The sequence below is a fragment of the Sitodiplosis mosellana genome, unplaced genomic scaffold (genome assembly GCF_009176505.1).
Source record: "Sitodiplosis mosellana isolate CC-2019 unplaced genomic scaffold, AAFC_SMos_1.0 Smas_scaffold_6197, whole genome shotgun sequence".
Taxonomy (NCBI): domain Eukaryota; kingdom Metazoa; phylum Arthropoda; class Insecta; order Diptera; family Cecidomyiidae; genus Sitodiplosis; species Sitodiplosis mosellana.
In genome coordinates, this window is record NW_022601438.1 from 2,122,388 (window position 1) to 2,149,091 (window position 26,704).

Genomic DNA, 26,704 nt, shown 5'->3' on the forward strand with positions numbered 1-26,704 from the left:
TTGCAAAGTATTTACCTGCACAATCGCTTGAATAAGACGTGGTAACTTTCTGTGCCAAATTTGATGCCACGCAAGAGGCCCATTGGTGTGTCGCCTCTTAAATCATCATCAAAGTGCATTGTGTTAAGATTTTTCACGGTTATCCAACGGAAAATGGTTCGAGCCTTCTCAATATCTGATGTGCATCGTCCGACCAATTGTCGCACCAAATCGGTGAATGTCTTTTGATCCTCTTGGGCAACCTGGCAATTATTTTTGTTACCCATTTTAGTTTCAATTTCAATTTAGAAGAAAGTAAAAAAAGAAGAAATGATTAGACAACGGTGAATGAACTTACTGATATTGCAATTCGATCGACTTCTTCAAATTCAATTGGATCGGTGTAGATTTGGAATTTGCTGACGGCTGGCGGTTGTGGTGCTGGCGCCACACTTGGATAGCTCATCAACGGTTGTGTTGTCTCATTAAATTCATCGTCCAGGAAAATGCTTTCATTTTGCATGAATTCACTGCGACGAGCGCTAATCAATTCCAACATTTCACTTGATTGTCGATCAACCAACGCGGCCGTTTCCGATCGTTCGTGCTCGAGCATCTTACGCGTGAGGCTTTCCTTCTTTTTCGTTTTTCGCAATGTCATATTCTTTTCCAAATCTTCTTTTTGCTGTTCGTGTCGCAGTGTCAAAATGTTTTGGTCTTCACGATTTCGGCGTGATGTGGCCAGCTCTTTTTCAAATTTATGTGCCAATCGTTCTAGTTCACGTTCCCATTCGTCTTGCAATTCGCTGGTGATTTTTCGCTCTTCATCTTCCCTTTTGCGTGCAAATTTTCTATATAAATCATCCTCTTCTTTTCGATGCTTCATCTCCAAACGGGCCTGCTCCTCGCGATCCTACGATCAATCAAGGGGGAGAGAGAGAGAAAAAAATTCGTTAGAAACCTAATTTTCTTTTTTGTTAAAGCAAAGAAAAACACATATATGATTCAATCATTGATTGGGTGTGGCGAAATTAAGGCCGCAGCATGCAATTCTCCACACTTAACGCACAGCATAAATATTTAATTTCAAAATACTTTTCAATACACTTTGCGTACATATTGATGCAGATAATTCTCTTTTAGTTATTCATGTTCCGTAATTTTTCCGTTCACGCTCATATGCTCAAATTAATTAACGATAAAAAGAAATGTGATGCGTGCGCACTTATGGATGTGCATTTTAATTTTAATTATATACATAAAACCGCTGCGCACATTCACCAGCGAGAGAAAGAAAGAAAGAAAAAAATAGACACATTCATACGTACGTACGAATACTAATCTTATCTAGAAATGTGCACGTTTCCTTTGTTCGATTTGAACACAAATAAAATTAAAAAAAAAAACACACACACAAAACATACAAAGAACACAGAACCATTTTTGTTGTTTCGCTATCATATTATATTGTTTTGCCTTTCGTTCTCCTACTCTCGCCAATTTCAAATCAACGTAAATGAATATATTGTTGTACTTAGGTGATAGTGACAAGGCACTCAGCTTGCACATGTTTTTCATACATTGCACTCTTCATGTTCTATTAAATTGCGTTTGTCATGAAATCTCTCGCTTCCAATCAACTTGTCAAATCGCATTTGAGCTAGGTTGTGTGTGTGTGTGTGTGTATGTGCTTTTTCCATTAATTAATAGGGAGTGAGATTCATTGTTTTCTTTTTCCACGAAATTTTCATACTTATCGGGGAATTATGTCTTTATATCGTTAACTTTTTTATACAAGCTGAATGTTTGGTGCGAATGTATTCTAATACAAGAGTCAAAAACAGTATAAAATTCGACGAAATAAATATTTGTTTCGCAGTTCGCAAAATCAAAAACAGTTTTTTTTAAGCTAAATTATAAAATTCATTCTCTCCAGAGAGATAGTGAAATTTGACATTCACGCGTAGCGAACGGAATTTCTACTGTCGAAATTCCGTCAATGTGAAAATAATTGAAAGAATGTCGGCAAATCGTCGTTGTGCCATTAGAATGTTAAGCCATATATATATTTTTTTGCCAAATAATAATCTATCTGAAAGAAATGTTCGGCTTAATGATCGCCCAGATGTACTTGAAGAGTCATCAAACGGAAAAGATTGGTTCGTGATCGAAAAATTGGGTTAAACTAATTTTCCGTGTGTGCGAGAGACAGTGAATAAAAATGGTTTCGATGACTTTTCCATCGATTTTTGATTCTATATGAATTCCATATCATACTTGGCCGATATGAGTTCATATCATTAGCGCCCGCAAACAACAACAACAAAATAATGATTTGTATTTGTTATTCGATTTAACTGACAATGAAATGAACAATTACTTGGTAGGTTTATTCGTGTTGCAGTGATTAGATTGCTTTCAATCTTCGCAATTTAAACATATATTTGATTTCTAAAGCACTTCTTTTCATTCCACCTCAGTTGAATGAAGCCAGTGTGTCGCGGGAACAAAAAATGAAGAATTCGAGAAATCATTTTGAAGATGCCAATTCAAATCGCAGTAAACGGAAGTGCCAAACACTTTAGATCGCTTATTACGATCCAGCGCGCACCATAGTGACGACGGTGAATCTGTTTGCGTGCACAAGAAAAGCACATTAGAATGAGCACAGTTTTACGTTGGTTCGGGTCTGCTGTTGCTTTGTGTTTCTTTTGCGCTCTCGCTCTCGCTCAGTAGGTTAATAAGAAAATTCGTCGCGAGAGCGCGAACTAAGAAACAACAACATGAATGTAAACAATCAAAAATCATCAGCCGAAAACAATGCGTTCACAGTCGATGTGTAACACAGCGTGTGTTTTGTTGGTGTTGCTATTTCGTTGTTCGTCTTTCATCTTCATTCACTGAGAGAGATTTCAACTCTCAGTCTTAGCGCACATTCCATTGAACTCTCTGTGATACTCATACACACACACACACACACATACAGTGTGTCAAAAGTAGTGTTGGCGCAATGTTGCTCTAGGTACACACTACTGACGCTGACATACGGCAAAATCTGTGCACAACACATTGAATTGAATAGTTCAGTTGCCAAATTAGCTTGCTATGCGCTGAACTCAGCACTCTTTTGTCTTCGTCTTCTTCTTCTTCAGACAAGTTGGGAGAAAATTTATTATAGTTCAAATGAAACCTTTCCGTTTGATGTTCATTCCTTGGGTAACAATGCTCCGAGCGAAATATCGAGAATTTCTATATATATTCTACGGTGCAAAAAACATTTCATCCGCTCGACAATGATTTCATTCCGAAAAAGCATTCATCTCTTTTGACCCGAGTGTGTCACAAAATATGTCAAGTAACACATCAACAACAGACCATGTATCTCTGGGTTTGTGAACTTTTCACCGTGTTTTTTCTTCTTCTTTAACACTTTTGGGTCGCAGCAAGCAGCTTGAAAAAAAATCCACACACACAGCAATTTATAGACAAACAAAATTGAATTAAGACACACAATCAATCTGTATAATAAACACGTACGCTACATTGTTGTCTTTATGAGTGAGGTGTGCGCAAATGGAGGGAAGAAAAAACGAGTGAAGCTTTGCAATTTGGAAAATTGAAAAATAGTTAATAATCAAATGGAAGTAATATATAATGGGTGAAGGAAGTTGAACCGGTACCGTTCGTTTCGTTGGTACTGCTATGATTTTTCAAAACAGGAAAGCTGTAATTTCAGCTGTACTTCTTTTTAAATTAAAGTTTTTTTTACACAAAGAAATTTGAGTGTGTTCGATTGAAGAACCAATTTTCGTGTCTTCTATTGTTCTATCTTTCCATTCCATTGAATGGCACATGGGTCCGCTGATGTGTACAGAAAAGTGGTGAACAATGTACGTATTATATTTTTTAAGGTCCATTGAAATATGATGGACGGTCGTGTATCTGAATAAATAGTCGTTTGAACATTTACATGTCTTTTGATTCGAATACGCCATTTGAATTGTGATACATATTCTCCAATCTACTCCGGTTAGGAGCCACATCCAAATGACTTTCGTTTTCTTTACTTTTGTCTAACGTTGTTTTTGTTCATTTTCAATTTCATAAATTTTCTTTTATCGTTTTCGTTCTTTATGATTCTAGCTGTTGTATGTGAGCGTATTTCTACGTGAGAATTGTATCGCATTTCGAATGCTTGGATTGAAGAAACATCAAAACAAATCGTATTCTAGTGAAGTGTGTGAAATGTCCAGTTTATCAATAGAAAAACTGGTTTTGCATCTGGAGTTTTGACTATTTTCAGTGTTCACTGTGTGTGGTGACCGAACAGAAAGACTACATGAATGGGTGAGATTGAAAACAAGACATTTTTCCACAGTATATTTAAATGAAATACCAAAGAAAGATTTTTTTAAAGTGTAACATCGGCAGAGAATTTTTCGAAGTGAAACACCGCGTGTTACATTTCAATAAAATGTGTTTTCCATGATTCACTTTGAAAAACGTTTGCGCTGGTGTTTCGTTTGTAAATACTTGTTGGATGGTGTTTCGGTTCTAGGAATGCATGATAATTTTATTGATAAGGAATGCGAATTTCGATGTGGTGATAACACCAATGGATTGGGCACATGAAATACTGTTCCAGAATGGAAAAAAAAAATTTAAACTTTTTTTTCGATTTTTGCCTGTTTCGGATCGTCTACATGAGAAGTTTGTATGAAAACCTCGGCACGCACATGATCATTGAAAAGGTCAGTTTTTTTGCTAGCTTAATTGTATGAACTTTCCCTCCTCTCCATTAGATAAATTCGACTGTTAACCCTCTAATGCATTAATTTTTCCCAGGGCTGGGAGTACTGGTACTTTTTTTGAGTGCCATTTGTGAACATTATAACCAATATAGCGACTTAAATATATAGATGTGTTAGTTAAGAAGAAGAAGCAGTCACACTGCACCGTTCGCATACGGACGGTGATTCGATGTACGGTTTACGTTCTACAGGCGTTCAAATGTTGCCCGTCTAGAGGCGGTTGTATGCATTAGAGGGTTAAGCACACTACATATTATTAGATATGGTTATAATTGGCCTTTTGTTGATTTTGATGAATGTTCGGTATTATTGGGAAGAGTTCTTAATAACCGTGATATTTACACAGTCATGTTTTGTACTTGTTTTCCGTTTGTGTTCGATCGGTTGATTTCGGGAATTTGGTCGAATTAATGGAGATAACGGTTTGCGGAAATATGTGCAGGTATGTCTCACGTACAGCATGGAATGTGAATGAAAGAAGTTTTTGTGTGTGAGATGAATAACATTTCTGGTTTTTGATTGTAATGCAAACGTCTTTCTCTATTTTGATTTTTTTTTTAAATCGTCGAACTGGTATCAATATTAGGTATTTTGTTCAACGCATACAAATTTTAGTTGAATTGAATTCATTTCGTTTTTAATCAATATCAACAATCTTTCATTTGGCGTGTTTTTAATTTTCGATTCAATCAATCTAAAACAATTTTCATTTGAATTAAAACCCACTTAAAATCAATTTGAAAAACATTTCATCAAAAGAATTGTGTAATTTTTCGTTGTTATTGCTGCTGGCGTTGAATGCGCGTGCGCGCATCTGTGTAGTATGTGAACGGCCTTGCCAATCATTTGTGGCTCTCTGCAGCAACAAACTTGGTTTAACAAAGCCATTATCCATTGAACACGGAGCCATAAAAACACAAAACGACTGAAAAACCTGCACACCACTCAGACTCAGTCTAATATTCCGAATGTGGAAACGGTGATTTGTACCGCGAAAAAATCGCGCGATTTTGAATCAAGCCAAATTGAACCAAAAAAAGCATACACTGCATTTCAAATTGAATGCAGAGGTGCGCCGAGTGTGTGTGTGTGCGCGCGCGCGTCCACCTCGTATGTGTGTGTGTGTGTGGCTGTTTTAGTTTTTCGACATTTGTTCAAACAAACATCATCCGATGGTTAACGACTACACAAGTTGCGGCACCCACAATCAATTAACTATAATAAACTGTGAAACAGAGTCTCTTTCTCGCTCGGTCGCTCAATTATATTCCGGCATAGAGGCATGAGGTATAATTCGCCAAACACACAATCACACACACGCGGTGCTTTTTGGGTGCTGCCGAAATTCATATGCCATTAACTCAGAGAGGAGTTTAAGTTGAAGGTATTTAAATGACTTGAATGAAGCTTTACCAAAAATGGTCAATCGTTTTGGTCGCAATTCATGTGTGTATTTCTTTTTGTTGTTGTTTGGTTGAAATGCGATCAGAATTTAAGAAGAAAAAAAACAAAATTTTATCGCAAATCGTGATAATTCGCTTTGCTCAATTTGAAAAGCGCTTTTAAAGCGTGCAAAATCGGTTTTGTGGCTGTTTGGATGAAAGAAAAAAACCAAACGTAATCACTGCAATTTCTCTCGTTCTGCATTTTTTACACGGAGCTAAAGCTTTTATCAATCTACCTAGTCAACTTGATGTGCATAGTTTGCGTCGACTACATAATAAATGTCGCTATATTTAACATAGACACTAGAGCCAGCGCGCGCATTAGCCGATAAAATAGCAACAGCATCATAGCCACCAGCTCAACAAGTGTGATAAAAGGCTGCTACATACGCGTAAATATGCAACGCGAAAAAAGCAATAACAACAACAACAACGGCAGCACAAAATCACAGTTTTGTTTTTACTTTCACTTCGCGCGAGCGCCTTGATTTGCTGTGTGTGTTTGTGTGTGTTTTATTATTCATTCGTTTTATCTAGCTGTGGTGCGATGAATGAAAACGACCAACAGCATCAACATCAGCAATCAACGTGCGGCTGCCACACAATTGTGACCGTTACGCTTACGTATTGGAAATCTTTTTTAGGCTGGCATTTAATTTTTTTGTTGCTGCATTTTCACTGTTTTATACCTGCCTTTTGTTTTGTCTACCTTTCATTCTCGCTCACTCTCCCTGTCTCTCGCTTGCTCTCGGCCGATAGCACCACCGTTCGAATCAACAACCGTTTCAATTGAAGACAGTCGCGCGAAATCCGTTTCGGCCGTTTCATTTCTCTCCACGAAAGAATGTGTTTGCGAACTGCAATGGCATGCAAGACGGTAACAGTGTGGCAGAAGAAAGAAAAACACAATTATCGAGTGATAGTGAAACGAAATAGAATGAGCACGTACACACACGCACACATACAGCTCAGACAAACAAATCGCAAACGACCTAAATTATAAGTGCTGCGGTGAATATTTTGAATTCTTTTCGGTTCATTCATGCGGCTGTTTGTTTATTTTTCCCATTGAAATTACGTAGTACATCTTTCTTGTCTGGTTTGAGACCGAATGCGATTGACTTTTCAATGGATGTGACGTTGCATTGTGTGTGCTCGGCAATGGTCAAAGACAATCACTTTTTACTTTGATCGAAATGAAAAATTTGCAACGAATGAAATGAGAACACATACACAGAGCAGAGAGGAAGGGAGGGAGAGAGTGACAGAGACACTTGTCTTGTCGACAGCTTTTGGCTTAACAACAAAACATTCGCGTCAACAACAAAATTCAATTTGCACGACACAAGAAACCGTTTCGACGAAATTTCGTAATCGATAAACAGAAAACATGGTATCGGCGCGAAGCGGGAAAAAGTGCGACGTGTGTGTGTGTGTGTGTGTGTGTGATGATAAATGTGTAGCCATGTGAAGAGACACTTATATGATTTAGAGTCAAATAATGATGAATGTGTGAGCATTTTTAGCGTATCGCCAATGAATTAACATAAATCTTATTCGTTGATGTCGCGACCAACGACAACATCAATTATTATTGGCAAGATCTGGTGAGTGCCACAATGCATGTAACGCATTAAAAACCAAATCAATTCCACCATTCGTTAATATCGGTGGAGTGTGTGTCTTATCGCCATACTGCTTTTTCATGTTTATGACACATCATCGCGTTCGCTCTTCAGCAGCGGAATTTTCTCGCGTTACGCGATTGGAAAAGAGCGTGTGAGTGTGTGTGCGCGCGCGCACCCTCGTATCTACAAATGCAATTTACTTTCGCGCGCCCGAGCTTTAAGTGCATTTTGCACAGAGAGCTAAGTGTCCAGATTAATTCGTACAAAGTAAATAAATTGTGCAATGACGTTTATTATGTATGACGAGGACCGAAAGAGTTAGCTAAACCAACCGAACGAGCCAAAATCGATTAGAATTGAATAAACGTACCACGCATGTATATGTCGAAACGAAAGAGAAAGAGCGAGAAAAATGAAGTTAACTGGCTAAAAAAAAAAGGCAGTTTTCACCAACCAGGCAGGCAACGTGCATCAGTCGTTAGACCTCATATTTTAACTGCGAATCTTTGATTTTACCACACTTTAACCAATTTGTTTGTTTCACATTATGTGTCTCGGCGGTCATACGTTTTATTTTCCTTTTCGTGGCATTGCCTTCGCTGCTGTTGTTTTTTTTTCTCTCATAAGTTCGTTGTTGCGATACAGTAGAGGTAATTTTTTTTCCACTGGCTGTGACGATGGAATTCATATCATACAATATAACGTGTGGTTGGCAGACGAAAGAAAACTTGCATTAATTATGGTTCAAATTGATGTTGACTGAATTGAAATTGCTCGTTACAAGTGTTTGCGTAAAAATGTAGATGTTTCTGTTCGAGACTCTTGATTGCCGCATACATTTTCTATTTATGATTAGGATCGTGCGCTTTTTTTCTCTTCTTCTTTGCCTTCTTCTACTTCTTCGTGGCGCGCACGCTGGTACACAGATTCTTGCAATGTGATCTCTCCCGTCGCTTGTGTGTTTCACAATTTTCACACACACACACACACGCTCGTTTCTTACTATGCACCAAACGAACTGGTGCAACATTCAAATCCAAATGGAAATCTGCTCGGTGTTTTTCATCGTTTGTCTCGTCTTAACATTCTTTTGCCGTGTGTGTGCGCGCGCGCCAACCAAAAGGAAAAACCAACTATTATGCATTCGAGCTAACAAAAAAGTTCCCTCTCATTTTTGGGTATATGTAACCTAATGTTTTCATTTGAAACGCTTCCCTTCACTCGGGCTTTCAATAGACAGATAGACTATGTGCAATGCATGCAATCATCGAAACTGTGTTACCAATTCAGCTGGTGTACGGAAGAGACCAAAAAAAAAATAGCAGTCTCATAGCCAATGGGAACGATTCTATATGAATGAAAAATTGATTATTTGGTATTTCTTTTTTGTTTGCCTCTCGGCATCGAATCAATTCATTTTAATATATGGCGACATGGTCGTTCTTTTTTTTCATCATACTTCGATTTCCTCATTTTAAGATACAACGACGACGACGATGGCGACGACAACTTCCCGGTCGAGAATACAATGACCGACAGAAATAATTGCAATTGCAACAAATTGCATAGGTTTTTATGCTTATTCAATCAGTAAGAAATTATTGATTGTGTGTCGCGCGCGCATGTGTTTGTGTGCTCGATTTTACTTTGGCCACATTTTTCAATCATGGGAAATTTTATTGGCGCTGAAAAAATGAATAACAATTTCAATGCAACAACAATTTAATAGTCAACAGTCTTTGACGACTGCTTTTGGGATATTGATCTCGCTTGAAATGGTCAAGATGGGTTTTTTTTTTCATTTGAAAGAAGAAAACCCGCTTTTCTCCTTCCATCGTGCGGCCGTTGAACTGATTGATGTCGCCAAAACATAAAGCCGGAAGTTACGGCTGGTCTGAAATTATACTGGAGGTGACAACATGGTGGTGGGTGCAATCAAAGAAATGCATGCTGTGTGAAAATCACACGTAAACTGCGCGTTTTCTTCGTCGTCTTCTTCTTGTTTTTCTTTCTTTAAATGATATAAGTGGCTGGACGAGCAGCAATTACAAGTGGCCGCATGGCACAAATGAAATCGCGTAACAGAATGAAGGAAATTAGAAAATTATCACACTATTTCATTTATTGAATCGAGGCTTGTAAAAGTATCAATGACACTGTAATGGGAGTATGCTTCATTTGCCACAGGAAGTATTCAAGCACAGAAACAAAACTGATTGGAAAAAAACGGTTTTCGTGTGATTTTAACCATAATATGTCTATCGCTTTGTTTCGAATTGGTCTACAGTCGGTGGTCATATAACCATCGAGCATTTTTCTTTCTCATTAAATACGGTTCGCGTTGGGATTTCAAATGACGCAAGTCCTTCAAAGCAAACACTTTCCTGAAGCGTTTTTCCTTTTCGTTGTTCGAAACTGTTCGGAACGAAAAAGAGAAGAGGTCATAGTCAAGTGTTAAAGATAATAAAATTTGATTGAAAAATTTCATTTTAAACGCGATGAATAACTTTTGAAATCTCAATAAATTACCAATTCCATGGTTAACGGCAAGGAAAAATGTCACGCCGTTTGGACGTTACATGAATTTCCCTTCTAAAAGTGAATTTTTCGCCCAAACACCTGGATATGTATTATTTAATTTCAGTGAGTAGATTTGACAACTTAGAACTCGTACACATCGGATGAATAACAATGAAGTAGCAAAGACTGATTGAGAGTAATCCATCGTTTAATTAGACCAGCACAGCAGAAATAGTGCGAAATGGCTGAAGGTGCATTTCTAGTTTCTTGGCATTTGTTTTTTTTTTAGCTTCGCAAGCAACGATTGTTTTCTTGTTTTCTCAGGCATAGAAAATCATCATCATTTCATTGTGATGATGAAATGCGTGCATCTGTGGTGCGTTTGTGTGCTGTTTGTTTATGGGTTTATGGCCCTCGTTTGATCCATTTCGTATTTCAAGTGTGAAATTGATTAAATGGAGCAGTGCTAAGGTGAAGCCACTGCAGCATACTAACATTTCAAATGGAAAATGGAATTGATTTGAATGCGGCGCGTTAATTTATAATGAGTGGATGCAATCGTCGTTTCAATGCCCATGCCATGGGGCTTGGTGCTTGGAACGGAGCGAGAGATTGTTGCAATTGCTCGAATGGTGCTTTGCCTTGGGTGATGAATTTCATTTTGATTCCACAATACACGGTTTACGTTTTCATTGTTCAACCACTTAAAATCCATTGTGTACGAATTATGCAGATGATGTTAAAGAAAAAGAAGAAGATTCTCTCTCTTCCATCTGACGCCTGAACAGCATGCAAATCAGCAGAGAGACTACAAGAACATGACACTGCAGATTGAAATGAAAAATCCATTAAATCCGTGAGTGTTGACTGCTGATCCGATATATGAAGTGCCGTTGCAGAAAAACTGAACGGTCGCGCGCACTCTCTCTCTTCGCACACACCACACAACGTAACTTCTTTTACGCACTAATTCAATATTCATTTAATAAAACAGTTAAACCCATTTACATCTTTTACATCTTCTGGCGTCACTCGCTCATTATACACACAAACCGTGTCTTATCGCAATTGATCACCAACAATGATATATATTCTCATTCAGCCTCCTTTAATTTCAAGCGGACGGATTCAGTCAGTTGGCCCAGACCAGCAAGAAAAAAAACTAATGAACCTCTTTCTATTTTACCTTTTCTAGAAATATAAACAAAATCAATATCGTATACATCTCGTCATCGTTCGCCACACCATCTTACTTGATCGCGCGCGAAAATTTTCTTCTCTATTAAATTTATGCAGATTTAATTTTCGTTTAATATGAAAAATTACTCGATTGTTTTACTTAAGAAATACCTCTAATTCTCTTCGCGACTTTTAGCTTAGATGTTCATTATTCACTTTACTATATCATTTTCTTTTTGTTAAATCTAAATCGAATACGCTGCCTGAATGTCTAGTATGCATCGATAGGATGTTGATTTTCAATTGAACTGAACGACCCAATTTCGTGTCTTTTGTTCTGCACCCAATTAATGGGGCAATTCGATTAAGAGCAATATCGATTATAAATTGATTCGATCTGTGTACTTACCAGGTAGTAATCGATGGGCTTTTCACGCCGTTTATTGTATGCTTTTTGGATTTCCGTTTGTTTGAGTGCATGGGCGATGTGTAATGCACTGGCATCGAAGCGACCGTACTTATAATCGCTGTCATTATGTGATGGTGAACTAATATCCCTATTGTTATGATAGCCATTTGGTGTGATTTGACGTTGCACTGTTGAGCCGACATCGATGAGGGGATAAAAGAAAAGATGAAAAAAATATACAAAAGAAACGTTTAGTCTATTTCTAAGGAATAAGCTATCATAATGACTATAATCTGAACAAAACAGAAGCAAATGAAAGAAATTTCGTGTGAGATGGATTTTTGATGTAAAATCTATTTGGAAAACTAAAGAAAAAAAATTGCTCGTTTTCACATTCACTTTTTTCTGCTCGAACTGAAGAAGAAAGAAGCAGCAAAAAAAAATTCGATATTTAATTTGAATGAAAGTGGTAAAATGCGATCAAAAAATCGCTCGATTGCATCCATTTTTCTGTTGAAACATTAAGCTCTGCTTTGTTTTTATTTGCGCTAGCCATTTTTTTCCATCGAATTGTCAATATGTTTTACAGCTGAATTAATCACCGCCAAACAATGTTTCAAGCAAACAAAAAATTTGTTTCTTAATTTTTTTTCTTTCTGAATCGCTGTGTTGCTGTTTGCTGAATAAATCTGGTAAAACTGTGCAACGAAAACCAAAAGCGAGCCGATAATCGCAATGAAATGCAACTAAAATACCGACACATCTTTAGAAACTTTTGTTAACGCATCAAAAGCGTGCGAATGAGTGAATGAGTGAGCGAACGAAGAGAAAAAAGTAAAAACCATTGCTGAGGATAGGAGGGCACACCGAATAATTAAAACCGATGATTTCTTTCTCGTTCGGGAACTTTTGGTTTTTAAATTGCAACAGCATCAGCTTCTTAATTGAAATGCATTAATAGGAAAAAGTGAAACATAAATTCAAGCGCAGAATGGTGTGTGTATGTGCGCTGGCCAAAGCGCCTCATGAAGTAATTTTCGTACATTTTCATAACACAAAATCATTTTAATTTATTCCGCAGAAAGACGAAAACTTTGAATAGCAATCAAACAACAATAACAGTTTGAACAACGCTGTTCAAATAACCAAAGCACCGACGGCAACAAGCATAATGAATTCAAAAAACGCATTACTTTGTTGGGTGTGTGAGCACGAGCACATTTTCAATCAACTGAACCAAATTTTCATTTCTGTTTTCTTGTATCGAGCGATTATGCTGCGCTCGGCCAAAGGAAGTGGCCATTTTTTCTGTTCTCTTCGCTCAATCGCTCGGCCGACCGTTTTGTCCATAGAGGAATTAGATTTCACCAGTTTTTCCGCTCTTTGATTATTCTATGAAATTCATTAAACATATACATTTTTTTCATTCTCTCTCTCTCTCTCTCTCTCTCTCTCTCTTTATCTCTTTTGGATTCATATATTTGTTTTCGCCGCTAATCTTGTTCAAAACCATTATATTTTCACATTTCGATTCAGCGTCGATATGTCTATTAAAACATAAAATGCCAATGTAAATTTGTGTGTTGTGCCAAATGTAGAGGTACAAAAAAGGTGTTGTATTCATTGTATGTTTCACTGTTTTTCTTTCTCTCTGATTCTCCCTCGATATATAATATATTTCATTTGATTTGAGCACTTTGTCGATTCGATTCGAAGAAAAATTGTAGAATGCATTGTGAAAACGGACTAGAAGCAACACAACAGCAACAAACAAAAAGCAGGAATACGAAGCACATCGAGATAATCAATAATTTATCAATTGAACATGGAGTGGGTGTGCTGCTGCGTTGGAAATGGGCGCGCTAAAACTAGCATAAACAGAAGAATGAAGCGAAAAAACACTGGTTTTGTATAATTGGATGCATATAAATGAAAATTATGAATGAATCAGCGTACCGTGCAAGTGGTCATGGGCAAACACAGCTAAGAAATAAAGCAATAAAAGAAAGATAGATAAAAACTGCGTGAGGATTTCTCTCTATTTCGAGAAGAAAATCGAAATAAATCGTTTCGAGGTGACTACGATGAAAAGAGTGTGAGAGCATGACCAAATCTAATCAGTTAAGTTTAACACTTGTATTATAGATTTGTAACAAAACACTGGATTGAATTTGTATCTTTCTCTCTCTCTCTCTCTCTCTTTCTTCTCCTCTCTATGTCTCTGGCTTACCCAAATGCCGGAAAGGCTGCAAAAGAATTTCAAGCGATCTTTTATATGTAAATTCATTTGTTCAATGATATCGATATGAAAGCGCATACATTTAATTGCAAAATTGCTGCTTCGAATTGGCGAAGCATTAGTATGGTGAGCGAGCGAGCGACCCCTGATGCGTGTGCTTCATTTGGTTGCGAAGAACAAATAGTGAATGACGAATATAAATCGCGGCCAATTTTTAGCATTGTGAATTGAATTGCTTTTGTAGCATTGGCGCAGTGACGCAGTGACGCAGCGAGCCAATTCAAAAGGAAGAGTTAAATAAGCCAATTTGATGTTTTTAATCGAACACTTTTCTCTCTTGTGTGTGTGTGTGTGTGTGTGTGCACGCGAATTTGTATTTTGCCGCTGTGCGTTTTCCATTCGATCGTTCGTTTGTACGTTTGCTTCACAATTACACCCAGCGCACATAATTACGGCCTTTATTTGGATTTGATTCGATTTTATGCATGACAAAATCTCTCGGCAGCACCAAAGAAATACAACGGAATCAATGAGAGCTCAAGTTGGAAAAAAAGCAAACTCACTGACAACACCGATTGACTGTTTGATTGAACGTATTGAGCTGTCTACCTTCATCTTCATTGTTTTCCATTCTCTAATTTATAGCTAAGTCGACCAAAATGGTATTTATGATTTCTGGTATAGATTTTATGCACTCCAATTCAATTAATATTCTGGTTTTTGTTGTTGTTGCAATGAGAAAGTTTGATGAAACAAGGAGCGGATCAATTCAAATGCACTCGCTTTTTTGACGTCATATCCGATAGGCCCCAATGGTTTTGATGTTTTTTTCTCTCTCTCTCTCTCGCCATTCAATTCGCTCCACATTCAACGCTTTTCCAATCAAATTTTCACTCGGCACTGAAGTAATCACTATCTTCGAACTATTTGCACACTCGAAAATTGCCGGTGTTATCAAGATTGAAGAAAGTGTTTTTGTTTTTCATATTAAAATTGCTACCTATTGGTTGCCAAGAGACAGAAAAACAACAAAGATAATAAGCTAAAACGTAAAATCTTACGGTCGATGTCTCTGGATCCACCGCGAATCTGTTCATTCACTGGTTTATTTGACTTGGGCGCATTCAATGCTTGACGAATACCAACCGATGTCTGGTCCAAATGTCCGGGCCCACTTTTTGGTACGTGTGAACTGCAGTAGACCTGGAACAATACATTAATTCACATTATTATCGATCACTAGATGGTTGATTGGCAGATTTTCTTTCGTTCATTTTGAGAATGATTTTAATGAAAACTTGTAAGGAATTGATTTTTAGAAAACGGAGATTTTTCAATGGATTTGAAAAAAAAAATTGATTATATGGAGCTTTTTTGCGTGATTCAAAATGAATTGTAATTTAAAGAAGAGCTGACAATTAATTGTCATTCAAATGATATTCGGTGAAGTTACCTCTTTGTCTTCTTGTTTGTGTTGATTATTGTAATATGTTTTGAGTGTTAATTTTGTGCCGCAGGTAACGCACTTAAAGCAGCCGGAATGGAAAAAGGTAAAGTCTTTTAACGGTCCAACACGATCCACTTGATAGACAATCTCGTTGCACCGCAAGCAAGTCGATTCGTAGAAATTCGGTCGATACATCATCTCTGAACGTTTCTTTTTTATCTTTGCTTATATTCGAGAACAATTTTCTGCTATTGCTGCAACGCACATACAATTTATACGCGATTGTACTGCTGTCACCAACTTATTGTAATTTTGTCGTTGTTGTTGTTGGGTTTTATTTACAATTTTTCACCAATTCTTTTAGAACGCGCACATATTTATTTTCCGTCACTTCCGATTCCGAAACTGTTATTTTTGTTTCCAGATGCACAAACACTGCCTTTGTCTCTCTTAATGGATCACATTTACAAGCACATTTTCATTTTCATAATTTTTTTTCCTCTTTCTTCAGTTCGGTGTAACTCGTGTTCGTGTGATGGTTATGAAATGGACTTGCTGTGTCCACGATCTATAAACAGGCGAGAACAAAATACAAATTAACACACAATTGAACAAAACAATGAAGGCCATGGGCTTATTACTACTATTTATCTCAGTGAGTTGTCCAAAAAAAAAAAAAAAACGAACATAAAATCGCACTGCATATCGAATTTCAAATACTTTCCGTCTGAGGTCACTTCATTGTTGCAATACACATGGTCGTCGCGATGCGAGTGTGTGAGTCTGTGTTGAAACACAAGAGCATCGCCAAACAATACAATGTGTTGTGTCGTGACAAACAAACTGTATATACGGAATTTTTCAGTTACAAGTTGCTGTTGTTTTGGTTTCAAGCTGACTAAACAAATAAAGGTTCTAATCTATTTTGAATCGGCCAGCGCAAAAGCCATGAACTATACTAGCTAAGAGACTAAAGCGACGACACATCGAGTACACCCACGAACGAATGATTAAAGATCGAGCTCCATATTGTCTTGGTCTTCAATCGATTGAATTAACTATATCCGTACAAACAAATTTGGTTTTTTTTCCCTTCGAAATGAACGAAATTCGTGTAGATTTTGGTTTTCGTGATTTCTAATTTAAAGACACCACTGTTGTAAAGGTATGCGATTGTTGTGATTTCAAAATAGTGCATTTGCTGCTATTGCGATGAAATCGAAATATTTTGTTTGACTTGAAGGTGTAGCACATCGATATAAATAGCATGCTTATGCTTCCATATCGCCATTTTCAACCATACATCACCATAATTTTATTTACTTAATTGATCTGAAGATGAAACACATCATAAACTAAAAATGGGCCCAAAAAAACGACCGGTGAGTTGCGAAACGGTGACTGAAAAGTATCAAAGCGTGACCATATTGAAAATACCCATTTCCAATTGTCTTAATTAAAAAAAAAAAAAATCAAAAAATCGAATCGATTATTATTCAAGCAGCGTCACATACACACACAGCGAGACCGCAACTGATTCGATTTTAAATGCGACCGGTTTAATTGAAACGCAATGACAGCCTCTTGAAGACGTGTAAACGGGCTATTATCAACCCACAAGGAGAAGGCAACCAACGTTCGTATGAGCGCGCGCTTTACCATGCTCATTACATGGTAAATTCTATATGAATGTATTCCACGGTATTCATTACACAATCGGGCAATTAAACCATTACATCGATTTGGGAAGTGAATCATTTCCAAAAATTACCGTTTTGTTATCCATTTCACATTTCGATTCGAAAAAAAGCGAGAAAATTGGCCAAAGCACGCCTGCTTTGTGCATCAAAAAAGCACATGGTTCGTCGTGATTTCAAAACCACTTACCAAGATACGGAAGTGATAGTGATAATGGATTGAAAGCAAGTTTCTTGATGAGTTCAATGTTTTTTTTTCATAATTCAGTTTGGTTTGCTATTGTTTGAATGGCTCTCAAATTCAATATAACATATAAAACATCGTCGTTTAAATATTCATGACATCATATTCTTCAAAAAGATTTGCAGCCTACGCTTTCACGCCGGAACCAATATCTCGAACTACGCATATATACGAAATTCTTCTTGGACTTTGGTAATTTGGTTTGCGTTTTGTTTTTGGCTCTCTCTGATTTCGAGCTAAGTTTTACGCATTATGTCATTTATGCGCAATTCGAACTTAACACCATACTAAACTAAATTAAATAACTGTCATTATTGGCAATATCATCTGCGAAATTTGAATGAACCAAATTTATGTGTTTATTTCAGAACTGTCTTCAATGCAATCGTCAACAGAAAAAGAGAAGAAATAAAACAAACAAACCAAAAGCTAAAACGAAAATATCGGCTCAATCGATCAAAATCATTCTTACTCTCGTTTGATTTCGATCAATGCTGATTACATTTCCAAGCGACAAAATGGCAAAATTGGTCGTGGGTTTCTTCGCGCCAGTTTCATTGAAGAAGAAATGGATCTGTTACTATATCCGGATGCGGTATTTGGTGTTTGATGGCTCTTTTTTCGCACACTATCGCATATTTATTGATTTTTGTCATCGTCGTCGTTTTTTCATTCAGTTCGGAAATTTCCAATTTTTTTTCTATGTTGGCCGGGCCAGTTTGGCCATGTTCAACACCCGTTACTAAAGGGGGACAGCGTTTAAATGTACATTTAACGCGCGCTTTTGACAGCCTATTTGGTTTTGTGTGCCATGATAAACTAGCTTTGTTGTTGTTGTTGCTGCTGCTCACCACGCAGATATGCTTTGTCAGACAATTTGATGAGTGTTTCTTTTATTTTCACCTTCCACGCTCTGAACCAACCACGGCCAACGACAGAAACGACAGACGATTTTTTCGGACGAATTTTAATCTTTTAAAAATAAAAATATGCAAATGAAAAACTTTAGATATGTTTGAATACATTGATGTCGTTGTGTCGGGAGACGGCGCACTTTTTGATCCATTGATGAATTTAACGAGCTTTATGAACACGTCAAGCGACGACGCACAGATAATGTAAATAAGGAGAAAAAGACACTCAATGGGAGTATACGCCGAAATTGAAAGAAAGACCGGAAAAACATACGAAGCTAATTTAGCTATTTCGGCTTAGGGCCGAGTTTTTTTTTCCGAGATATCAAAATCCTACAAATGTTGGACAAGATCCAAATAGCCGATTGTTTTTTCTTTTTAACTTCTTTCGTTGTCTGATTATGAACACAAAATATTTGAGTATGCTTTTTTGGTATATACGCGATCTGTCAGCTCAAAATGACCGAGACAAATTCCAAAAATCTGTGCACGCGGGAGAAAATCGCTCAAATTGAATCCCATTTGGTGTGTTTGATCGATAAAATACGATGCAAACTCATTTTTGACCAGAAAAAAATTCTGAAGAAATGAAATTTAACATCAATAACTATTGTAGAACTTGATCGCAAAAAATACACAAAAATACGTTGCAATCAATCCAATTTTGGTTGGCGATTGAAGAATCATTTTGCTATCGCTCACCAACGTTTTAATGTGGCAACGATACCGTTACAAAGAAAATATTGCAAAAAATAAAAAATGAGTCTCTCGAAAATGTTCACACCACCGCAAAGTAGACTTCGCCCAAAACAATGCCGCCACTGTTGACGAAGTAAGAAAACAAAAATGAAAAATGGAATTTGTTGTCAAATGCGATAAATCGAATTTGTGAGTGAATGGACTTGATAGCGAGGCGAAAGAGAGAGACAAAGAGAGAGACAAAGAGAGAGACAAAGAGAGAGAGAGAGAGAGAGAGAGAGAGAGAGAGAGAGATAGAGAGAGAGAGAGAGAGAGAGAAAGAGTGGAGGAGATAGGTTTGAAATGCAAATTGACTAATAAAGAGTAGAAAATGGTGGTGGATCAATCATTTATAATGGATTATAGAAATTGCATAAATTCATCACGCGCGCACAGAAGAGAAATGAACGTTTTGGCATCAATGATGACGGCAGCTGAACAAACCGGATAAACCGATTAACACGCTTGGGCTTGTGTCAATTACCGACTTTGTTGCGTTGGAGAAAAAAAAGAAACTGGCTCCATTTAGACTAATCACCCTGCACTTTTCGGATTAGCCATAGCAAGAGAAAAACGTTCTGGTTGGAATGAACACCGTGTTTTTTTCTTCGGCCAGATGATGGGAGTTCTGCTAGTTTTTCTCTATCGCCCTCTTCCTCTCTCAAAAAGTCGAGAAATTTTTCTCGAAAAAACGCATGCATATTTAGAAATATGTTTTATAATGCTTGAAAAAAAAAACGACGAAAGATAGATGAGCCAAAGAGAGAACATGTGAATGCCGTTATAATTCTTCGGTTCACAAAACACTTTCGAGTGCAGCAGCCGCACAATGTCGGATGAATATAGGATGTGGCATCATCGCACACGAGTGATAAAGTAAACAAGCGCATATTCTTGCATCAAATGAGCATTAACTGGAATGGCAAAGAAGCATCAGCAGTAGCAGAAGAACAAGATTTGCCGGAGAGACAGAGTGCGCAATGCGCATTGTTGTGTTGATTTCATGTCAAAAAAATTTAATATATGTATGCATGCGAATTTTCTTGGGTTCTAATCATGTTCCATGTCTGTTGCTGCTGCTGCTGCTGCTGCTGACGTCGTTTCGGTGCGTGGATTTGCTTTGGTTTCCATAAGTTTAAACGAACGAAAAAAGAATATTGTGAGTGTGTGTGTGTGTGGGAGGGGGAGGGGAGAGATAGAAACAAATCGTGTTGTTTTTCTATACACATTTCATTTGCTGCTATCTTCTCATTTTGGCATTTACTTAACGCCGACGATTCGCCCAATCAGCAATTGTACTATGACGATGAAGAATCTCCGTCATCGTCGTCGACATTTGATGATGAAAAATAGATTAAAAAGCATTCACATTTGATGTGAACTGCATCGAGCAGCGTCTGAAATAAACTTCCCGAATGAATGTCTATTTTGGATGGTGAGAACACAATGCATATTCGTAGTGTTAGCTAACCGAATATGATTAGATAATAAAACTAACAAAAGAACACGCTAAACTAAGGCACATTTCCAACAACAACCAAAACAGAGAGGAAAAAGACGAAGAAGAAGATAAAAAAAAAAGAATGAAAACTTTCTTCTCTTCCATCCATTTCATATCAGTTGAATGTTTCCATCATGCAACATTTCAAAAGCGTTAACGAGACTCAAGGAGCGCACACAGACAAACAATTTACACACTTCGACGCTCTTACGCTCGCAAACAGAGAGAAATAATACAAAATTGTGTATGTATAGGAACGAAATGTGGAAAAAATATATTGAAAATGAATACTTAATTTAGATGTTCTGGCTAGTGTTGCCCGTATTTGGAAGAGTGGCATCAACTGAATTTTGACATAACATTTTAGCAAAGAAAAATGGATATAACATTACCAATGTCGACTCGAAATCGATTAAGGCAACCAAATAATTTACCATCGTGTGCTCGTTCATCGATCGCAATACGAAAATCCTATTCAGACTGTGTGTGTATGTGTCGCATTCAATGCCGCCGCTTCTCTATTAGCATTTTTTTTTGCGTAAAAATAAGCTCTTTGGCCAATTGGCGTGTATTGTCTCTGTCGTCGAAGACATCATCGTGAAGTGTAAGATTCTGCAGATATCATTTTAAGTCGTGAATTGCTCTGGTTTTTCGTCACTTTGCACATATGTTTCAATTCATCGCGAAACCAACACCGAAAATGACATTTTTACCATGAATAAATATGTGGGGGCTGGCAGCGCACATAAATGAATCGCAACTTATTGAATCATCTTTCTGCTGCTGCTGCTGCTGCTGCTGCTGCTGGTGCCGCGGCTGCCCATATGAATGGTAAAAAGAGACATGACCGCGTTTAACTTAAACCCGTGTGTTCCCTCCCAAATGACAATGACCGAAGCAATAACAACCAGCAAAAAAAATTTAAATGAAGCAATGGACTTATATGGCCTATATTTGATTTAATTGCAATCGAAACACAGCTTTTGGGAATTCGTTTGCAATTTTGATTGTCTTCAATTACAAATGATCAAGTACATACTCGGTCACAAGAATCTCAAGCTGGAATTTGATTACGATTCACAACAGATGCAATTTTTTTTCACTCTTCGCTCAAACAATTGCGAATAAATTTTCAGTGCGAGCGATGATTTTTAGAAAAGGTGAGAATTTCTTTCGTTATTGCTGCTGTTGTTGTTCCACAAACACGCACACACACGTGTGAATTCTTCTTCGTTTCAAATTGGAATTTCGGATGAGATATTTTGCAGTAACTTGTTCACATTTGATTAAAGAACCGAAGTCATTTGTCATGGAAAAGGGTTGTAACGGCAGACAGAGTTTTCACATGTGCGCATATGTAACGTATGCATGTGTGTGAAGATATCTGCGGTACATTGGGTTTTTTGCGGCAAGGCGGTCACACAATGCAATCTCACACACTTGATCGCTCATACACACGAATAAAAGACATCGATGACCAAATAAGAGACGAAAATTGAATGTGCAATTTAACAAGCTAAACAACTGAAATCGGAGACAGCTCATTGATCGAACTAAATTATATCGCAGATCGGTTTCAACAATGAAAAGAAAAAAGAAAAAGAGCAGCAGCAAAAGCAACAACGACGAAGATGACGGCGGCGAAGACACGGACAATGTAAAGTTCATTTTCGTCATCATCATCATCATCATCATCACGACAACGACGCAATGACCAAAAATTTAATTCAATACCATTTTCGTTGCGTAAATTATTTATGTTTGCCTTTCCGCAATTCTTTTGTCATGTTTCGATTCCGAGCCAAAAGTGAGCGAGTGCTCGCGCTCGCACTCGCGCGCACACAAATCCCAATAAGCGTTCGTATTCAGAGAATCAATCAATTCACAAACTGCAAATTCGATGTCACTAATTTGCTTTATAAACACGAATTTGTCCAAACAGAGAAAACCTTTATATTATTCCACCGGAATTTCGCGTGTTTTTATTCGTCGGGTTACGCTTTGCAACAACAAGTAAAATTGGTACCATTTCAACTGAAATTCATTCACTGAATTCAAAGCCAAAATGCACTTGCATGCTTAACTTTTGCTTTCGATTTGTGCTGGGTGTTTGTTTTTTGTGTCGTCTTTTTTTTGTCTCTATCGTAGGCAAAAATTGTTCAATTTGTCAACTCGTCGAAAATAAAATGGAATTGAATCGTTCCATTGGTTACATAAATTTTGTCGAAGTGATTTTTTTTAATCTCTATTTAATTTTCGATTGAAATGTAGAGCGGTGCACATTTTTTTGGGTTTTGTTTTTTTTTTTTTGACAGGAGAATTTTACCTTATTCTCTCTATCTCTTCTCTTCTTATTTTTATCAAATTTCTCTCGACAACTCTCTTGTAATACACAGTATAATACCGCACAGATTCAGAAAAATGCCATGAAAATTGTTGAGAGAGAGCAAGAGCAAAAGAAATGAACTGTTGTAAAAAAAAACCAAAAACAAAAAAATATGTGATGAACTAAACTACAAAAACAACACCAGAAACAATTATAAAGAGTCAGAAGAATAGTATGTACATGTAGAATTGTATTTTATGGAAAAACAACACACATAAATGAACTAATAACAATAATAATAAACAAACAAGAAATTCCACTTTGCGGCAAACAAGAGGAACACTTCTTCATTAGGCCGAATTAAAGTCGCGACTGTTCAAATCGTGCAAGATTCAAGTTTTCGATACGAATATTATGACTTTGGGTTTGCGCGTGTTGTTGCTGTTGTCCCGCTCGCGCATTTGTGCTCGATCGCTCTGTTGTGTTGCGCAGCATTAGCACGCTGTGTGCCGTTGAAGCGGATATATTCCACTTGAATATATACGTATACCTTTGTCTACGTCTTGAGTAAGTGGCGATCATCTCTTTCCATTTGCCGTACGACCATAGCTAGCGGCTTATCTATCTTATTCGCTTTTTGTTCTCTTGATCTCTTGCTTCTTTCCACCATTCGTTTACGCTCTCTTCTCATGCCATACAACAACACACTGTGTTTATACTTTTTTTTCTTCTTCGATTTCGTTTTAACAAATACACAAATTCTTTGGTGCTATGAGAGCGCGCGCAAGAGAGCCGCGCATGTTGCGAGAGCCGTGTGCCGATTTCGCACCGCCTGATATTACAAAGACACATACTCAGATCGTGGTTTGGTCGTATATGCGATCAAGGAGGGACAGAGAGAAGAAGAAGAGAAAGAGAGATGTGCGGACGCTGTCAACTGTATATAGATATGAAGAGACAACAAACGCAAAATATGTGGAACTACGCGGCTTTAAATTATGATTGCTAAGCGACTACGGTTATTGATGCTTAAGACAGCGGAATGCCTGGTATGTGTGGTGAGTATGGGTCTATGCTAGACCTATCGACAAACCAACCGATCATTCTTTTTTGGTTGCTGGTGCTGTTGTTATATATATATGTATCTGCGTGCACCTTCACCGACTCCACGGCATTTCGATGCTTCTGCTGCTTCTGCTGCTGCTGCTGCCGCTGCTGCTGCTGCTGCTGCTGCTGCTGCTGGCCGGCTGGCTAGCTGTTATGATCGAGTGCGAAAAATATGTGTAATGTATTGTGTATGGCCGTCTCTTGTCTCGTCAATTCCAATTTTTTATTGTGGTAGCACACAGAATGTGAGCAAACCCACACATCATATGCGCGCGCGCCCTCACACACAGTCCATCTTGACCCAATCAACTGTGTGTGTTATTTTGAAGAGGCGAAAACATAAAAAGTCATTAGATTTCGATGGCCCCAATTGTAATTTGGTTGACGGTTCGATTTGCGACGCGATTTTGGCCTTTTTTTGTCAGGAGAAACATAATGCTTTTCTTGAAATTTATCTTAGAAAATCGAATTTTTTTTTGTGCAGAGAATAGATGTGTGATTGAAATTAACATCTATGCCGTTGCATTTGGACTGAATTTTCATAATGAACCAGCAAACTATTGAAAAAAGCTGTATGCTTTTGATTAAACTTGATTTCAAATCGAAACAAGCAACATGGTCAACATTCCTCGCCTGTCAATTTGCACATAATGCGCTGTGTGCTCCTCAATATGACCGATGCGAATGGAAATAGGTAAAGAAGCCACTTTATGTTGATGTTATTCTTTTTTTTCGTTCTGCTTTTTCTTCTTCTTCTTCTGCGAATGAGTAACACAGAACATGCGTCAATTCGTTTTGTTGCACCAAACTGGGCGCAACAAAATGTTCGGTTCAAAGGTGAATTATGTTCTTATTTCGCTAGAACTGGATGGCATATTTTCCAATTTTATGCGCACATTCTGAACGAAAACTAGCCAACTTACACATATTGTGTGTGTGTGTGCTCAATTGTGTGTGGCTTGTGTGCAAAAGTTGTTTCTCCAGTTTGACCGCGCTGCTAATTTCGCTGCATGTAAAACAAAATTGGTTTCGAGTGTGTTTCGTTCGCGCACCATGTGCGCAAAAAAAAACAGAAAAAGAACAGGACTTTTTCCTTCTGCTGGCTCGAAAGTAAGCAATTCGCTTCATCGAGGGCATATTCTAATATCGGCTATGTTGTTCGGAGATTTGACATGGGGCCGCCTCTTGTTGTTGATAAACAATGCAATCAATGAATAAATGGATGGACATGCGGCCGTTTAAATGAATAAATAGACCGTCGACAGACACCGTTTGCCTGATGCACGGCGGAGGTGCGCGTGCGCGAATGTTTTGAAGAAATTGTGCGCATAACCGGTTATATTATATTCATATGCACACATCCACAGACTGAATATCTTGAGCGAGAGATTTTCTCTTTATCATGGAAAGCGCTGTTAAATGGAAAACAAAAGTTTTTTTTTACTTCTTTTGCTGTTGTGTTCGCACATGTTTACAAACATGAATCTGTACCGAGTGGCCGGCAGGCAGACCCTCATGGAAATTCGATCGAATCGCGCACGCGCTTCGATCGAAAGTGCCGAAAATGTACATATTTTATTTATATTTTTTGGTCGAGATTTTTTCGTTGTACAACATAAACACAAAACACAATCAAAATCACAAATCCGTAACGACAACAATATGTACGTATGATTGGCCCGAAAAAAAAAACGCACATGCATATTAAATTGTAATGAATAGATCAGGAGGATGATGAAGAAAACAATTGCCATCTAATTTCTCTCGCTCTTGTTCGCTCATTTTGCAGCAGCAGCAGCAGCAGTTTGGGATTTTTTTGTGTTTGAAAAACAAGCTAAATGCAAACAGCGAAAACAACAAAGCAGAATTCACCGCAAACAGAATCTATTCAATTGGAAAATTCATTAAAAACTAAATACGTTGCTTGCAATTCAAACGGTTAATTTTCTACGTTATACACTCACCGAAATGTAGTGCATAGAGCGATTAAGAAATCACACAGAAGCAGAGCACACAACAAATGCTGATTATAACGACGATAATCATAAGTTAAACATTGCTTGAATTCGTTTTTGGTACGGATTTGAGGCGAACAAGCGAGCGGGTGAGTGTGTGGAAATGCGCGTTGATTGAGGCATGTGTGCGCGCGCGTGCGCGTTTGAACAAGCGAACGCATTTGCAAAACAAGCGAAAATATGAAATGAAGTAATTTCCAATCACAAAACGATTTTGATCAAAATATCACTTTTGGTTTGGCGCGAAAAATTCAACTCCAACCAAAACTCAACGTATTTTCAGATTGCACTGAAATGCTTCGAACTGTACTGCATACTTATGAGTGGCGAATGGATATATGGACTTTTTTCTACTCTTTCTCTCGCTCGCGATCTCTTCTCATTTTTTTCTCCCATTTTTGTTAATTTTTAATTGTTGGCATTTTTTCTATTCGTACCTTCGCTTATGGTTTTCTCTCTCTCTCTCTCTCTCTCTCTCTCTCTCTCTCTCTCTCTCTCTCTCTCT

General features: G+C 37.7%; 1 protein-coding gene across 7 annotated transcripts in view; it reads right to left on the minus strand.

Moving 5' to 3' along the window:
* Positions 1–26,704, minus strand: part of LOC129577610 (hillarin) — a 31,892-nt gene that overhangs the window by 3,249 nt on the left and 1,939 nt on the right. The window contains exons 1-7 of one of the 7 annotated variants that reach the window (XM_055464988.1): positions 23,352–23,450; positions 23,078–23,217; positions 15,664–16,225; positions 15,272–15,413; positions 11,972–12,159; positions 338–892; positions 16–242 (exon numbers count right to left, since the gene is read on the minus strand). In XM_055464988.1, coding sequence (XP_055320963.1) covers positions 16–242; positions 338–892; positions 11,972–12,159; positions 15,272–15,413; positions 15,664–15,855 — 1,304 coding nt within the window. In that variant the 5' untranslated portion in view covers positions 15,856–16,225; positions 23,078–23,217; positions 23,352–23,450. Of the gene's footprint in view, positions 1–15; positions 243–337; positions 893–11,971; positions 12,160–15,271; positions 15,414–15,663; positions 16,226–23,077; positions 23,218–23,317; positions 23,460–26,704 lie in introns of those variants that run through there. The other 6 variants (XM_055464987.1, XM_055464989.1, XM_055464992.1 and 3 more) reach the window with 6 other exon arrangements.